At 39.5% G+C, this 18,341-nt stretch overlaps 1 protein-coding gene across 1 annotated transcript; it reads right to left on the reverse strand.

The window, feature by feature from the left end:
• Positions 1–675: 675 nt before the first annotated feature.
• Positions 676–17,958, reverse strand: atp6ap1lb (ATPase H+ transporting accessory protein 1 like b). Its single transcript, XM_062053803.1, has 6 exons — positions 17,807–17,958; positions 17,227–17,309; positions 10,000–10,238; positions 9,816–9,866; positions 8,147–8,390; positions 676–3,000 (listed from the first exon to the last, which is right to left on the reverse strand). The coding sequence occupies exons 1-6, from the start codon at positions 17,883–17,885 to the stop codon at positions 2,764–2,766; spliced, it is 933 nt and encodes a 310-aa protein (XP_061909787.1). The 5' UTR covers positions 17,886–17,958; the 3' UTR covers positions 676–2,763.
• Positions 17,959–18,341: the final 383 nt, after the last annotated feature.

The following is an 18,341-nucleotide window of genomic DNA, read 5'->3' on the forward strand; positions in this document are numbered from 1 at the left end:
TCGTTGCTTTGGAAGCAGTCCTCCATCTTCGTTTTGTAGTCCTCCTTAGCCTCCCTGATACCACGCTTCAGGCTGGCTCTGGCAGTGCTGTAGAGCTCCCCGTCGCCAGATCTGAACGCGGTGTCCCTCTCCCTCAGCAGCCTCTGCACCTCTCTCGTCATCCATGGCTTTGTGTTGGAATAGACTCGGACGCGCTTATCCACAGTAACAGACTCTGTGCAGTGTTTTATGTAGCCCAGTACTCCTGATGTGTATTTCTCCAGGTCCTCGTCTTCAAAGACCTCCCACGCAGTGGTGTCAAAGCAGTCTTGCAGCTTTTCTGTGGCACCATCAGGCCAGGTTTTGACGGACTTTGTTGTGGTGGGAGCACTTATCCGGGTGGGGGTGTATGCTGGGATGAGTAGCAGGGATGTGTGGTCTGACTGGCCCATGTGTGCTAAAGGTTTAGCTCTGTAGCCCAGTTTAATATTTGAGTAAACCTTGTCTAGTGTGTTTTTGCCTCTTGTGGCACATTTTACATGCTGGTGTAGTTTGGGGAGCACTACCTTCAGATTAGCAATATGTTAGATCCACTATGGACTGGACTTTCACAATATTATGTCAGACCCACTCGACATCCATTGCTTTCGGTCTCCCCTAGGGACGGGGGGGACGGGGGACGGGGGGGGGGGGGGGGGGGGGGGGTTACCCACATATGCGGTCCTCTCCAGGGTTTCTCATAGTCATTCACATCGACGTCCCACTGGGGTGAGTTTTTCCTTGCCCTTATGTGGGCTCTCTACCGCGGATGTCGTTGTGGCTTGTGCAGCCCTTTGAGACACTTGTGACTTAGGGCTGTATAAATAAACATTGATTGATTGATTGATTGATTGATTGATTGACTACAGCATCGGAGTACAATGGGGGACATCCGCAGAGTCCACCATGCCTACATGAATTGATTTAAAATTTTCGGGACTTGTGAAGATCCCAAATACGTAGCAGGTACCAATAGGTAAAAAAGTTGGCATTAATAGATTCCCTTTAAGTATATCAGTAGTGTCCACTCATTGATAAACAAAACAATCGTTTTCCTCTGAATATCATTTATTGTTCAATCTTCAATCAGTTGGTCCTTGGACAAACGACCTGCACAAATTCCATAGTTTGTAGGATACACTAATGACCAAAGAACACGTTTGACACTGCTACAGATTAACAGAACTGCCATATTGAATGTTAAAATATCTACTTACTGTCATGCTGACTCTTCTTGTTTAATTCAGAGGTAATGACTTACTGCTGCTATTGTGGCTTCTGGCATAATAATGGCATTTATAAGTCATGTTTGCTGGACGGCATTCCATAGTATCATTCCTCTAAGGCAGGGAATTTGGATTTACAGTTAGATGAGACTGGACTTGACTCTCAGGCCCCTGTTGTAAAACAAATAGACAAATGTTTGTAGGAAAACAAATCATATGTACTGATCCTCACAGCACAATGTCTTGCTTGTAAATATGCTTCTTAGTTGTGCACTATTTGATGTAAACAGCTATGATTGTATAGCGATCTATAAGCATCTACAACTTGTATATCCTTTTGGTTATAAGGATTAGTGTAGTCGTCCTGTACCTAATAGTTTTTAATGAGTACATCGATATAAAAAGAAAACGAAAAAAATGACGCTTCTGTACATGAATGTGATTTGTACATAGCTGTAATGGTTAGCTCCCTTTTTCACATTGTCTCACTCTCACCATGTTTTATGGTAACACCGTTGTAGCTTTGGCATTCCACCCCGCTCGGTGGATGAAAAACCCATGGGCTCCATTGACCAAACCCTTGCCTCTCAGAGAGCCACCTCACCCCAAGAGTTTCACTCATGTGTCGCCCTAAGACGGGTCATCTTGAGCAGCATTGTTCCTCGTTTAGTCTTTGAAAGTCATCTTGTTAGTGCTTTTGCCACTAACCAATGTTGTGCTAGTTTGTAGAACTCTCCTCTTCCTTGTCTGACTGGTCTATAAAAGGCCATTTCACAGTTGAATCCCAAGCAGCAGTCTTGTTAGTGTTTGAGATGAGAGAGACCGTAGGCTCTGAAGGACCAGTTACTCCAGCCATATGCTAGACCAGCGTTTCCCTATTTTCCTAACTCAACCCCCTTCTATTTGTGCCTCTGTTGATTATTTTAAACTGCACTTCATGTGAGTTAGTCTGATTATCAGGAAACACTGCACTAGCCCAGATTGACCTGTTTTTTTATGGCATGCAGCTAATACGACTATTTCAGTGCTAAAACTGACTGTTTAAAGGATATATTACTTGCAGTTGTTAGAGAAAGGGTACTTTAGAGAAAGCTGGAAAGACGATGAGCGACGGAAGCTTGACCCATGTACTAGGTACAAGTATTCAGGAGCATCTGATGATAGCTGTATTAACGACACATTGCCTGTAAAAGGTTGAATGGCTGGCTGGGGTAAAGGTCGGCCGTTGGCCCTCAAGGCCCATGAGCAGTCCTCAACTTTTGACGGTTGGAACAAGAACTGTCGGCTTGGTGGAGGCTTGAGCATTCAGAGAACTTATTCAATACATGATACCAAGATACAGGTAATGAGGAAAGAAGGAAAATGTATCCTGCATTTACTTAAGTGATTTACACGGTTTTCATGTGAACAGGCATTTTGTTTAAGAAGTATTCTGTGGAGGATACTTTTTCCATGACTTGTTCTCTGCCTCCTCAGCAATGCTCTCCTCTGTCCCTCCTCCTGTACTTGTCCTTTTCCCTCACAGGCTGTTCTTGTCCGGCAACTCAGCCTCTGGACTCCGGGGGAAGTAGACGGTGGCCTTGTGTTCCTCGTAGCGGTCGATATGCTTGAGGTGAACCACCATATGTAGGGCATAGGCTAGGACCAGGAGAAGAATCAGAGAAGTCACCAAGCCCATGAGGATGGCCGGTGTCAGGAACGTAGCGCAGTCACTGGCTGATGCGAATTTGTCCGACTGCACGTTGAATGCTTGAATCTGAAAGACAAGGTGGAAATGTGAGACAAGGCTGAACTAGCAAGTTCAAGTAGCTATTACTGGGCTTAGCACGCACAGGTAGAGAGGACAGAGCAGATGGCTAAGCACACTGAGTACAGACAGACCAACAGATTTCCAAACATACTGTAAACAGACTGATGGCCAAACAGGCACATCACGAAAGGAAATGGCTGGCAACACACACATGCACACTGCTGAGAATCGGGAAGAAACGAGGAGCAGTTGGAGAGAAAACATGGATGTACTATTTACAATTAGACTAATTGCAAGGGTTGTCTGTGGTTTGTGAACACAGAAGGCACGCCACAGTTCAAAGATGAAAGGAATATATTTTCCTTCCATGTCACCTGTAAGATGCTCTGGATCGCCATCATAACATTTCTTACTAAATGTGAGAAGTGAGAATTTATGTCAATTAGGGTGCATTCTTAAAATGATAAACAGATATTGTATGGAACTTAATTAGACAAAAAATATAAAGTAAGTAAAAGTATATATTAGTTCAGCTAATTTTTCAGGTGGCGCATAATGACTTCAACCTAAGCTTTTCTTCTTGTCGTTCACACACACAATGAGTGTGTTGTTTAACCTGATTTGAATGCAAAGATATCAGATAAGCTGTGTAATGTTGACCTTGAGTAAGTCTTACTCGACAATTTCTATTTGATCAAATTGAAATAATTAATTATATTTTTCCAAACACTTTCCTCAACTCAAGTATCGTAATTAGCAACAGTGATAATCGCTTCTGTTTTCCTATACAATGACCCATATATAGTAAGGAGTTTGTTGTGATGTTCATTACGTCTTACCACCAGAGGGCACTGCTTCTCAAATTCCATCCATCCATTCATTTTCTACGCTTGTCTCTTTCGGGGTCGCGGGGGCGTGCTGGAGCCTATCTCAGCTGCATTCGGGCGGAAGGCGGGGTACACCCTGGACAAGTCGCAACCTCATCACAGGGCCAACACAGATAGACAGACAACATTCTCACTCACATTCACACTAGGGCCAATTTAGTGTTGCCAATCAACCTATCCCCAGGTGCATGTCTTTGGAGGTGGGAGGAAGCCGGAGTATCCGGAGGGAACCCACGCAGTCACGGGGAGAACATGCAAACTCCAACACAGAAAGATCCAGAGCCCGGGATTGTTATGAGTATTCAGCAACAGAGCTCACCTACGAAGTCTTCAATGGAGACAACTAAACTTGAGGTGAGAAGACTTTTTGTGTTTTACATGTCAAATTGTTAATATTGAACTCCTTTGTATTTTTCTTCTAGCTTTTACACAATAGCTTTAAAACAAAACAAAGTATTACTCTTACAATGTGTGAATGTAAAGCTATGCCTTATATTGCTACTAGCTAGCTAAATAGTAAAATACAATTGTTATCCTTGATGCGAGCAACGATTTTCAACAATTATTTGACACACATTGGCCTACTTAAATATTGTATTCTTACAAAATATCCCATACACAGCAAGCTGGTCCAACAATATATTTCCTGTTCATGTTTCTTGCTCATTTTGCGTTAAAATGCATTAAGATGAGGTTAACAAACATTTTTTACAGTCACATACCCTTTGAGATATTAGGCCTGAAGTCGTGTAAAAAACAAAAACCATTGCCGGTAACCACACCATACAACATCTCACGCTAAACCATTTATTACTTGTTAGATGTTTTCAATTACTATATAATTGCATAATTGATTTTGGGGGGTAGGACATTAACTGTTTACAGAAGTGTATGTTTTCCTCAATTGTCCCTTCATGAATGTATGCACATACACTAGGGCATGTGCCAGGCCGGCTATATCCGTTGACCTATCCTGTGGCAGTGCGTAAAAATAATTGGTTTGTATGACAAAAATAACAACATAATTTTGTCAGTGTATCCAGTCAAAAAACAAATGACAAGCTCACAGCTCAGAAAATGCACCAATTAGTCACAGCATCAAGTAAGAACAGCTCTCATTTAAATGACATATTTAAGATTAAAAACTGCTAATGCACAACATAATTATCAGACTTACTTATGTATTTACATAACACACATGTAAGTTCAACAAAAACAATTTTGTGTCTATTTCGTTTCTTTCTGCCTGTGTGTGATCAATAAACGCTGTGCAGGCACTCTTCAAATGGGGCTTTTAAGGGCATTGCGTAACTATGAGTTTTCAGACACCATGGCTATTTTACAATTGATGTACCCCACTTTGAGAACCTAGGCATTAAGGTATGCATTTGTCAAACTGTCACTGCAATGAAAATAATTGTGTGAATGCTCCAAAACATTTACACATGTGGTTTTCTACACCAAAATGCATCTACTGTATTTATTGTTGAACTTCTTCTTCTTCTCCAGATTTTGGCACGCTCTACCTTCCACATTTTTCAACCGATTCAAATCGTTCTAACTTCAAACTGTTCAGCCTATTCGGAAATCTCGGGCTTTCCCTTGACAAATCCCAAAGATTCCCAGATTTCCCAGAATTCCAGGATTTCCGGGACATTTTTTCCATTCAAAATGAATTGGCCATTTTTCAAACTTCCACCATTTCCACATTTTTCAACCGATTCAAACCATTCCACCTTCAACATATTCCACTCATCCTGGACACAATTCCAAGTTTAAAAAAATTCCAGGAATTCCCGTTTTTGCAAACCCTTTTTTGACCCTTTTTTCTGGCGACTACTCCTTCCACATTTTTCAACCCACTTCAACCCACTTCAACCGTTCTACCGTAAAAACATTTCTCTTAATCAGGACAAATTTTCGTACTGGAAAAATTCCCGGTTCTCCCAAAATCCCAGTAATTCCTTAAAGGCCTACTGAAATGAATTTTTTTTTATTTAAACGGGGATAGCAGATCTATTCTATGTGTCATACTTGATCATTTCGCGATATTGCCATATTTTTGCTGAAAGGATTTAGTATAGAACAACGACGATAAAGATTGCAACTTTTGGTATCTGATAAAAAAAAGGCTTGCCCCTACCGGAAGTAGCGTGACGTAGTCAGTTGAACATATACGCAAAGTTCCCTATTGTTTACAATGATGGCCGCATGAAGTGAGAGAGATTCGGACCGAGAAAGCGACAATTTCCCCATTAATTTGAGCGAGGATGAAAGATTTGTGGATGAGTAAAGTGCAAGTGAAGGACTAGTGGGGAGTTGAAGCTATTCAGATAGGGAAGATGCTGTGAGAGCCGGGGGTGACCTGATATTCAGCTGGGAATGACTACAACAGTAAATAAACACAAGACATATATATACTCTATTAGCCACAACACAACCAGGCTTATATTTAATATGCCACAAATTAATCCTGCATAAAAACACCTGCGTGTTTGTTACGCTAGCTCCTAGCTCCTCTGCTAGCTCCTAGCTCCATAGAACACGCCAATACAATTCAAACACCTGATCAACACACACAATCACTCAGCCCAAAAGACCGTTCACCTAACCCAAGGTTCATAAAGCTTATATATTTTTAAAAAGTTACGTACGTGACGCGCACATACGGTCAAGCTATCACATGTTTAGCAGCCAAGGCTGCATACTCACGGTACCTGATATTCAGCTGGGAATGACTACAACAGTAAATAAACACAAGACATATATATACTCTATTAGCCACAACACAACCAGGCTTATATTTAATATGCCACAAATTAATCCTGCATAAAAACACCTGCGTGTTTGTTATGCTAGCTCCTAGCTCCTATGTTAGCTCCTAGCTCCATAGAACACGCCAATACAATTCAAACACCTGATCAACAAACACAATCACTCAGCCCAAAAGACCGTTCACCTAACCCAAGGTTCATAAAGCTTATATATTTAAAAAAAAGTTACGTACATACGCAAAAAAAAGTTGCGCACATACGGTCAAGCGATCAAATGTTTAGAAGCCAAAGCTGCATACTCACAGTAGCACGTCTGCGTCTTTGTCATCCAAATCAAAGTAATGCTGGTAAGAGTCTGTGTTTTCCCAGTTCTCTACAGGCGTCTGTGTATCGAAGTCAAAAGTCCTCCTGGTTAGAGTCTCTGTTATCCGAGTTCTTCCATCTTGACTGCATCTTTCGGGAATGTAAACAAAGAAGCGCCGGCTGTGTACTGTTGTTGCTGACTTTGTTCGAAAAATATGTCCATTTCGCACCGACAACTTTCTTCTTTGCTTGCTCAGCTTCCTTCTCCATAATGCAATGAACATGATTGCAACAGATTCACGAACACAGATGTCCAGAATACTGTGGAATTATGAAATGAAAACAGAGCTTTTTCGTATTGGCTTCAATGTGGAAGGCATACCCGTGTTCGCCGGGCCACGTCACGCGCATACGTCATCCTCAGAGGTGTTTCGAACCGGAAGTTTAGCGGCAAATTTAAAATGTCACTTTATAAGTTAACCCGGCCGTATTGGCATGTGTTATAATGTTAAGATTTCATCATTGATATATAAACTATCAGACTGCGTGGTCGGTAGTAGTGGGTTTCAGTAGGCCTTTAATACCATTTCTCAATTAAAAATGTTACTACTTCAACATTTTTTGACCGATTTGAAAAATTCCAACACCAACCATTTTCAAGATTTTCTTTACCGAAATTCCCAAACTTTTGGGAAATTTCCATTGAAATCAATGGGATATTCTTCAAAGTTCCACAACTCCCACATTTTTCATCCGATTCAAACGGTTCCAACTTCAAAATATTAGCCTGTTTGGGAATTTCGTGCTCTACTTCAACAATTCTAACAAAATTCCAGGATTTCAGTTCAACTTCAGCTTTGGAGCATTCACACGTAATTCCTTCAGGAAATGCCTCATCTAGTTAATTAAATGCAGTTCTACCTTTTTTAAAAGCTGTTATTTTCGCATTAATATAACATTGTGACAAGCACTCATCCTGTAATGTGTGACCACCAACCATGTGACGGGGTGTTGTTGATAGTTAAGGGATTCACTTTTCAAGCCAACACTTTAAGATTGATTTTCATGTAGGAATGACTATTGAAATATGTTTTGATGATAGGCAATTTTAGTGCAACAACAAACCCTGTTCTCATCTACTGTGTTCATCGTTGTTAATAATGTGTGCATTCCTTTCGGAGTGTGTACCTGGAAATCAGTGAAGGTAATGTGCCAGTTGGCAGACGTGTCAGTGTGTGAGCTGGGCACCAGCAGTGTGTCATATTTGTGCAGACTGCTGACGTGCTGGCAGTGGTAGGACGACGTAGCAGGAGCGTAGACCTCACTGGCGTTGAATGTGGCCTCCTGGGTCCAGTTGTAGTGGATGTGCACGCTGTCGAGGGTGAACCAGTTTTGACCCGCTGCTTCGTAGAAGGTGTTCGACATCTGAAGCCTGGCGGATGATTCACACAAAAAGACAAAAAATAACATCTTATTCAATAAACAAAACTCTGTGGAAATAATACCCTTTACCGTCACATGACATTTAGGTGGTTTGGTTGATTCCAATGTTTATTATCAAACTTGTGAGGCAACTGAGCTTTCATGTGGCATTTGGGGACTTTATCATTCTTCATAATAAATTATATCAAAGACTAAAAGCCAGACAGCCACCACACAGAGCCTGGGTTCTGTCCGAGGTTCATTCCCTAAGGGAAGTTTTTCCTTGCCTCCGTCACCAAGTGTTTGCTCATGAGGGGTTCAATTGGTTGTCTTTAATGTATGTGGAGTGTGGTTATTGACTTCCTCCATGTGTAAAGTCCCTTGAGATAACTTATGTTGGGATACGGCGCTATATACATTGAATAAAACTGACTTGACTTTACAAACATACAGTTACACTAATTATTTCTGTCTCATTGTAAATTCTCTTTACAGTATTTGCAATAGTGATGAACAATGAAAGCGATTCTCAGTTGAGGGTCGTGTGTGCCACTTTTACTCTGTACCAGGAAAGAAGAAATATTAGAACATGAAAAAAGTAGTTCAGAAGGTATGCTAGTACAGTTTTGCATTCACATTTTGATCATGTGCACATTTATATTGTAGACGCATTTATATGTATTACAAACTTATGCATTCAACTCTTATATTTATATTTTTTCTGAATTGTTAAAATGCCGATGGTAAACTAATTTACATGGACTTTATCTGTAGCATGCATAGATTTCATTGTGCCAGAATTTTTTTTTTCGGTATGGTAAATCTTCAAAACAGTGGTCTCATTGTCAAAGCATGGGGACATGGTACCACCTAATGAATGTTTTCATATAAAACAAAAGCCAAATTAATTAATACTATTTCAGAATAATTTACACCAATAGAGTAAATGTCGGTGGAATACGTAAATTTGAATTATTTTGACAAATCTTGTAAGTGCTACAAGTGATTTGAGTTACCTAACAAAATATATAGCAATACGCGAGTCTTTTGAACGGCTCTTTCACAGAACTGATTACTCAATTTCTGGCTCCCTTGAAAAAGCCATAAATATAATCTCCAATTTGCAAAGATTATACATTTACAGTAGTGTACATTATTTAAACCAACAAAACAAAACAATTTAATTAGTTAAACATAACTAATATTATAGATGGATGTCGCTATTCTTTTTTTAAATGTGTGATTTTTTGAAAGTTTACCCATTTTAAATAATAAACAATGTTTACAACGGTTTAAATGTTTTTGGGTGCAATTGTATGTCGTATGTGTGCTTTTTTCCCCCCCTCAAATGTACTTACTTGCTCAGGTTAAAAACCTTTCGTTTTGCGGTACACACAATCACAACAAACAAACGAAGTAAGACTAGATAAAGTACCTGATTACTAGACCTCGCAAGTCCTCCACATCACCAAACTTTAATGAAAGCCTGTAGACAAAAGATAGAATGTTGCATACTGTATATGTTGTAAACATTTCTCATTGCATTAAAGAGAGAATTAAACCGAGATTGCTACCACTACAGTGTGTTTGCAAATATATTTGACCTAGTGGGGACTCACGTGGCCTTTTCCTTGGTGCAAATAGATCCTTTGGTGTCCACAGGTGCGTTGGAATTGAACACTCTCTCAGTTAGATCAATGAAGGTGTGGTTCCTGTAGCGGATTGCCAGCCGCTTTGCCTTGAACAGAATGCACGTCTTCCCGTTGTAGGACACACTTAGGGGGCCATAAGGTCCCATCAGCGACTGGAGCAGTTTTCTCTTACTGTGAGACATTTCTGCATGATGCCACTTGAAAGGCTGTAGGAATGAAGAATGTAACAATTATTCAGCATAATAATGGGAATAGAGACACTTAAGGCATCCAGAGTTTGTGGGATGTTTGAAAGTAAATATACAGGCTAAAGTTTACATTTTATGCAAATGTGATACATGATTTAGAAATGTTGCATTGCATTATTTAGATTTTGGGCTTTATCAATATGACTTGCAGTTTAAATAGCTCACCTCCCCTTATTGGTTAGGAAGTATGCTGGCCCAAATCACTGCTTCTCAAATCATGAGATAAGTAGTAAGTAAGTACATTTTATTTATAAAGCGCTTTTCACAGATAGAATCACAAAGCGCTGTACAAAACAACAATTCAATTTAAAACAACAGGGGCAACATTATAAAAAGGATACAGAGGTGATTAAAAATGATAGCTAAAATGTGCATTGACTAAAAGCTTTACTAAAAAGAGAAGTTTTCAAATGTTTCTTAAAAGTGTCAACACAGTCAAGATCACAGCGGGACTGGTGTAAACTGTTCCAGAGTCTGGGAGCTATAGCCTGGAATGCTAGGTGTCCACGAGTTTTCGGGAGTTTTCGGGATCTTTAGAAGACCCTGGCCTGAAGACCGGTCAGTGATGTACTGAGGGGAAGCCAATGAAGACTGGATAAAACGGGGGTGATATGGGCTGTTGTAGGTGCACCGGTCAAAAGTCTGGCAGCCGCATTTTGTACAATCTGAAGTCTCTTTAGCGTCGACTTGTTGAAAAGGGTGAAGAGAGAATTGCAATAGTCAATGCAAGACGAAATGAACGCGTGATTGATCATTTCTAGATCCAATTTTGACAACAAATTTCTCTCTATAGAAATATTTCTGAGTTTTTGGTCAGTTGACGACAGTGATCTTCCAAAGACATTCACTGATCCAACACAACCCCATGGTTTCTGAGGCAAGCCAGCCTGGTTGGACGCAGCAGGATGTCAGGAGAACGTGAGAGGCAGGGGAACTTATAGAATTAGCATTTATTCACGCTTGAACAGTACACAAGACTCCAGGTATAGGTAGCAACCTGTAACCAACAGGCCGACCAGGAAACAAGGCCACCCTGTCGTATTTTACGCTCTAAGTCTTCAAGAAATGCACGGCACTTACCCGTGTAAAAAATTATCCGAGAAGGGGGACCTTAAACGATGGTTTAGTGTGGCTGACACGATGCTTAGGCTAAATAATTATTTGTTTAAAGAGTTATCCGGCTTAATGTAGACAGGGCCTTAGGACCACAACCACTAAAGGGGCCACATGATCATGGTAGATCTTTGCCACAAATCCAGCATGATACATTTTACTGTTCACACAACACAGACATCATGATGTCATCAAAGCTAACCTTTATGCAGCCAAACACAGCTCCAATGTATGGGGACCAGGTGAGGTGATAGAAGAAAGGTAAAAATAGAATACATCTATTTGTGGCAGCATCGGACAAAATTATGTTGAAGTTTAACTTTTCCAACTCATAGCATATAATTGTGGTGCATTCAAGGAACCTTTAAAAAAGTTGTAAAAAAGAGGCGTCACTAATTTATAAACATACAAAAAAGGCTTAACACTCATAAGATTCACTGAGCCGAGGATGTCGTTGTGACTTGTGCAGCCCTTTGAGACATTTGTGATTAAGGGCTACAAATGTAAACTTTGATTGATTGATTTATTGATTGATTGATAATAATAATTACAGTACAGTATAATTATAATCATGATGTACTGATGAAAATCCAACATTAAACATGTCATCTTTACTTTACACTATAGGGTAACGACAAGCTTGACATATTTATAATCATACTTAATTGAATAATGGCAGGTTGTATGGTTGTTAAAACTCCCATTCTGGCTACTTTATGTTAAATTTATGTGGCAGTATTTTGTAAAAGAAAAATAATATTATGAAAAAAGTAAGTTTTTACAAGCGTTTTAAAAAGCTGGTTTCAACCTAATGAATGAATCTGTTTTTTAGTGCATGTAAACATACTGAGTGTTTGTGTATGGGGCATTGACATTAGGTTTAGGTTGGAGTCTAATAGTAATAATAAATAAACAAATAATATTGAAGACCAAAATGGGACCACAAACAAAATATTGTTTAGGGCCACACAAAGCCTTGGAGCAGAATATGTTATCAAGCTTTATATAGCTATTGGGTTTACCGTGAATACAGTAATAGGTAATCGGGATATGCAATATGTTCAAGTAGAATAAGTTCTTTATTTGGAGCAAATGTGCGTCAACAACTAGTTTAACATATACAGATTAAATCATTAAAAATATACAAACGCCAAAGAAGGATTAACATCACTTTCTAATTGTGCCTCTTAAAATGTTGTTTACACTGCTGTCAACTGGGGTAGTCCATGAACGTGCTGATATACAACATTTTGTCCACGAGAGGGCGACAGTAACTGGAATTCTTATTGTTGAATATTTTGTTTAATCTTACTACTGTATTTGCAGTAACTGGTTGACGTTGTCTTTAAACTTGATAAATAAATCTATATCAATTGTGTAGTGGTAAACTAGCGAGTATTACAATTCCCAAGTGCGGATGATCACATGACCCAGCAAATTAAATTCTATAAAATGCCACCCCGAGTGGGACAAGCGGTATAAAATGGATAGATGGATGGATGGGTGATCCTGACAATAAATAAATGTTATTAACTTAATAAATACAGCCATATTCCAATAGTTCATACAGAAGAAAATGTAATTTTGAGTTTTCAATTTCAAGGTTCCCGTATTGCTCAATTTATGACTTTTTTATTTAAGATCTCCCTGGTAAGGAAGGTTTCAAATGAACAAAACCTTATGTTCATCTCTAAAGAAGGCTTGTAGTCTCTAGTAATAATACAAAAATATGATGATTTGATCATAATTATTGCAAAAGGCCTGTTAATTGTTCTTCCATGCTTTCAAAGGGAAACTGTACTTTCTGGGGAAATTTTGCCTATCATTGACAATCATTATGAAAGAGATGATGACATATGGATTTTTTTTTAGTACATTTTAAATATTAATTAAACTTAAATAAAAATCTGCTTACAGTGTAGCCGATGGGAGCTCCACTATTTCGCCTATAAAATCCAATAAATAACCATTCAAAAACCGCCAAAGATACTCCATTTACATTTCGGAATTTGAATATTAACCAAGTATAAGCGATATTGTTATTATAAGCGCTAACGCAGACAAACTAATTATAGCGGCGCCGTGATCACTACTGTGTGTGCCTATGTTTACATCATCAAATGGTCTGCTGCTCCTTCGCTTCCTTGATCCCTGTAAGTTTATTCTAGATCCTAAATCATGGATCTCACCTGGACAGAAGAAGTCTGAGTAGGTATTCCAACAAGTTGGTACACTTCGACAGCCATTTAGGACCGGAAAATGTCCAGAACGAAACGAAAAGAAGCTTGGTCCCCACCCCATATTCTTAATGAGGATTATGAGACATTCTTCACCTACAGTAAATGGGAATATATGAACATCCCAGCGGTTCAGCATTCTAATGACAGCAGACCTTGTACAGTAACTGATGTTTTATTATGGTTGCTGGCTCTCATAAAGTCTGCAGTGAGCAGAAATCAGTGATGAAGAAAAAAAGCAAAAGCAAACGTGATGCGTTTTTTTTTTATTATTGCGCCGCGTATGCTTAAAATGATCAAAACACATAAATGTTAAATGTTATTATAAATGTGCCTGTTACTACATTACATATATACTTACATCATGTATATAAAACCTCAATGGAGGTGTTTGAATGTTAGTTATTTTTAAGAGCTTTGTAGGTGAGTTGCGCGGCTCCCATAGGCTCCATTGTAAGCAGACTTTTGATCGCAATTATTTAATACACACATGGATTCACATCCATCGTAATGTCTTTCATAATGATTGTGAACGATAGGCAAAATAAAAAAAATAAAAAAAGTGCAGTTCCCCTTTAAAGAAACCATCTTTAGTTGTGCTGGTATTCTAGATGGAAAATTATTTTACACTGATTTACAGTAAAGAGGCTTTCCAAGTATAGTGAACATCTTTACAGTGCAGATAAGCACTAAGTTAACTTGCAGTACGTCCTGTGGTAATTAGATGGTAAATGTACAATTACAATTGGTTTCCAATAGACAACAGAAAGATACCAACCAAGCTGTAAACTCTTGTAAAATAGTACAACAATGGAAAAGATCGCAGTCTCATCATTCAAAATCCAAAAGTTCCTTCAGTACAATTTGAATTTAGATGTTTTATATCACTTAAAATAAGTTTCTACACTCTTTCAGATGTGTAGAAACACTTTGAAATATCTATATTACAATGACAGTCACAATAATATTATTGATAATTTGGACAATTTAGACCTTTTGACCAGCAATTGGGAGTGCTTAGAGCAGGGGTATCCACCAGTGTCTTCAACTTGACCAATGGGATATTTACATAATTCGAATATTTACCTTTAAATAATCACAATTGTGCAATTTAAACTAGTGGTAGTCAATAATTAGTTGTCCCATAGTGGTGGTGTTTCATGTATTTATATGTATCAATTCAAACAACCCTTTTCACCTGTGGTGCGAATAGAAAACCACCAATACATCGAGTAAAAAACAATCTTCTTAAGAGCCCTACAAGGTAACATGCCCCATGAATCATGTAGACATTATAAAAACATCTAAGCATCATACCTTTGTCATAATTATTTTCACTGAAATGCATGATGGGTAATGTGCGAAACAGTATGTCCCCACACTTCGCCATGTTTGGTGCACTTTAGCTATTGAATTTTCTGATTCATTGCAAGATGTTAAGTCGGCGTCAGGGAAGTAGGGAAAATAGGAGTCGGACTTTCACATACTCTCAATCAATGTTTTATCGTTTGTACTTCATATTGTAGTGCCGTCGCGGTCTGATGGGGGGAGTCATAAACAGATGTGCGTGGTTATGCTGTATACCAGGGGTGGGCAATGAATTTTCACCGGGGGCCGCATAAGCCACCCGAGCACTGCTGGAGGGCCACACGACAATATTTCAATTAAATTTTGCTCAATATTATTTTTGATATACCGTAAGATAAATAATAATGATGATAATAATAATAATAATTAATAATAATAATAATAATTTAATTTAACCTAACTTAACTTTATACAAAAGCAGATTGCTTTTGATGGTCACTTTATCCTGCATTATCCAACATTTTTCCCCATCAGATTTGGACAACCATCTGTTGTTAAAAATAGTTTTTAATCATATTTATTTGATATTGTTTTTTATATTGGTTTTATATGTAATTGTTTTTTCTTTTTATTCAGTCATTGGTGGAGCTAAGGATAATATTTGAATATTGCTTGTAATATTATTGTGCAGCACTTTGGAAACATTTTGTTGTTTAAATGTGCTATATAAATAAAGTGGATTGGATTGTCACACCTGCCAGCTTGTCCCAACACGCATTTACCTCTGTGAACAAGTCATTACCTGTGGTTGTCTCTTTAATTGACGGCATCAGAGCTCTCATCCAAAGTTAGCGAAAAACAATCCATGTCTCCGGGCATTATCAGCGCAACAAAGTCCAATAAGCACTCCTTAATAAACTCTCCGTCAGAAAACGCCTTACTTTTTCTGGCGCTTTTGTGAGAAATGACGAAACTTGTCCTGACGGCTGCATCTCTGGGGGTGTGAAATATGGCACAAAGTCCTTGTTGGGTTTGCAGTTTTACCATCAACGCATCAGCCTCCCTTGCGCGCGCTTCATCAGACACATTCCGGTATTTTCCCTCGTGTTTCTTCGTGTAGTGGCGATTAAAATGATATTTAAACACAGCAACCTGTGTACCACACATTAAGCACACGGCTTTATCATTAATTTATGTAAAGAAATACTTGGCAGTCCATGTCTTGTTGGAAACACGCCAGTCCTCATCAACTTTTCTTTTTTTAGCGTCTCATCACTTGTCTCTATGCACCTTCACTCACAGGTTCCCCCCGGACATACGGCATAAATAACACATTTCAAAATAAAAGCAGCACAGTTGTATTGCGCGCACGACATAGATGTTTTTTAAACTTTATTTTGTCATTTGTAATTGCGCCGTTCAATTCACTCACAATCGCACACGCGCATACGTCCACACGGAAGTAATACAAATAACGCTTTTCAAAACAAAAGCAGCACCGTTGTATTGCACACTCGACATAGATACTTTTTTAAATTTATTTTGTAATTTATGATTGGCCTCACGCGGGCCGGACAGGGATGCGCAAAGGGCCGGATGCGGCCCGCGGGCCGTACAATGCCCAGGTCTGCTGTATACTGTACCCAGATCCGTGGGAACATACTGTACATGCTGCGCTGATTCATCATTCCTCCTCCATCTTTTTAATCTCTTTGCTCTGAGGCTACAGCACATTAGAAGGCATTTGTGCTAATCCAGCATTGTTTCACAAGACATGTAAAGTCGGTGCCTTTTTTTGTTCGCATGTAAGATAATAGGTGACTGTATTGGGGCTTCTGTGTGTACATACAATGACAGCCATGCAAATGCATGACCAATGCATTGTTTCAAGTGAACCGCAAATTGCAAGGCATCCTTTAATCCATATGAGACAGCATCGGCGGATGCAACATATGGTCCCACAGACATGTCACTTTTAGAATGCCACTGTGTTCGTGTGTGTGTGTGTGTGTGTGTGTGTGTGTGTGTGTGTGTGTGTGTGTGTGTGTGTGTGTGTGTGTGTGTGAGTGTGCGTGTGTGTGCATGCGTGGGATGCAAAGATGTTTTTCCTCTGGTGAATGTGACACCAGGAATATTGTCACATCCAAGGTCACGCACCGTGGCAGAGTGCTGTGTTTGGCTCGCATGCACCCAAGTGGATGCACAAGTGTGATGTGCAGATGAAGACACAATGGCGGACAGAGAGACAGCGAGAAAGAGTGTGAGGCAGAAGAGGTGTACATGCGTACCTGCAGTATTCTCAAGAGTGGGTTTTCATCTTCAGGCGTCAAAGTAACCTCTTCAGTTTCTAAGCCAAACTCGCCGTCCTGACCTGAAAACACGTGAAAGATTATATCAGCATGCACATTAAGACGATAACAATGCTTCTGAACTATTGCAGCATAATAATAAAAGTCCAAACCATTTCAGAGAGAGAAAAAACGCATCGTACTGGCACACACACAGATGCACACAAATCCGGCCTACACCTACGTGATGGAGCTCCTTTCTATTTCAAGATGTTTTGCGTCATCACATTGACTCATCAGCTGTTGTGTTGCAGTTGAGCTATTGTCTGGTATTTACAAACATCCACATTTGGTTGCATCATAAGATCATTTAAATTGGAGCAATGTTTTTCAACAACCTATACATAGTCACACGCTGATGCCAAATTCAGGTTGCATGAATAACACCTACTGCAGTTTGCACTACAGTGATGTGGGTTAGGAACAAAATGCATTTGTCAGGACCATCTATCCACACGTCTACATTGCCATGGCAGGCTTGATTGAATCAGGCCTTCCGTCACGCCACATTGTCACTTACTTGATGTGACTCTTGTCGCGTGGTTGGCGTTTTCTTTGCTGTGGACAAAGGAGAAGACAATATAACAGATTGTGATCATTCATATAAATACAGTTGATTGTTGCAGCATTTTACCCTGGAGTTTGAGCAGGAATTTACCAAGAAACATCAAAGATATGCATAGCAGAAGCATGTAATATACAGTCGTGGTCAAAGAACATATGTAAAGAACATAATGTCATGGCTGTCTTGAGTATGAAAACAAAAATTTAGCTGTTTGGCCACAATACCCAGCAATATGTTTGGAGGAGAAAAGGTGAGGCCTTTAATCCCAGGAACACCATTCCTACCATAAAGCATGGTGGTGGTAGTATTATGCTCTGGGCCTGGTTTGCTGCCAATGGAACAGGTGCTTTACAGAGAGTAAATGAAAAAGGAGATTTACCTCCAAATTCTTCAGGACAACCTAAAATCATCAGCCCGGAGGTTGGGTCTTGGGCGCAGTTGGGTGTTCCAACAGGACAATGACCCCAAACACACGTCAAAAGTGGTAAAG

The sequence above is a fragment of the Entelurus aequoreus genome, linkage group LG07 (assembly GCF_033978785.1).
Source record: "Entelurus aequoreus isolate RoL-2023_Sb linkage group LG07, RoL_Eaeq_v1.1, whole genome shotgun sequence".
Classification (NCBI taxonomy): domain Eukaryota; kingdom Metazoa; phylum Chordata; class Actinopteri; order Syngnathiformes; family Syngnathidae; genus Entelurus; species Entelurus aequoreus.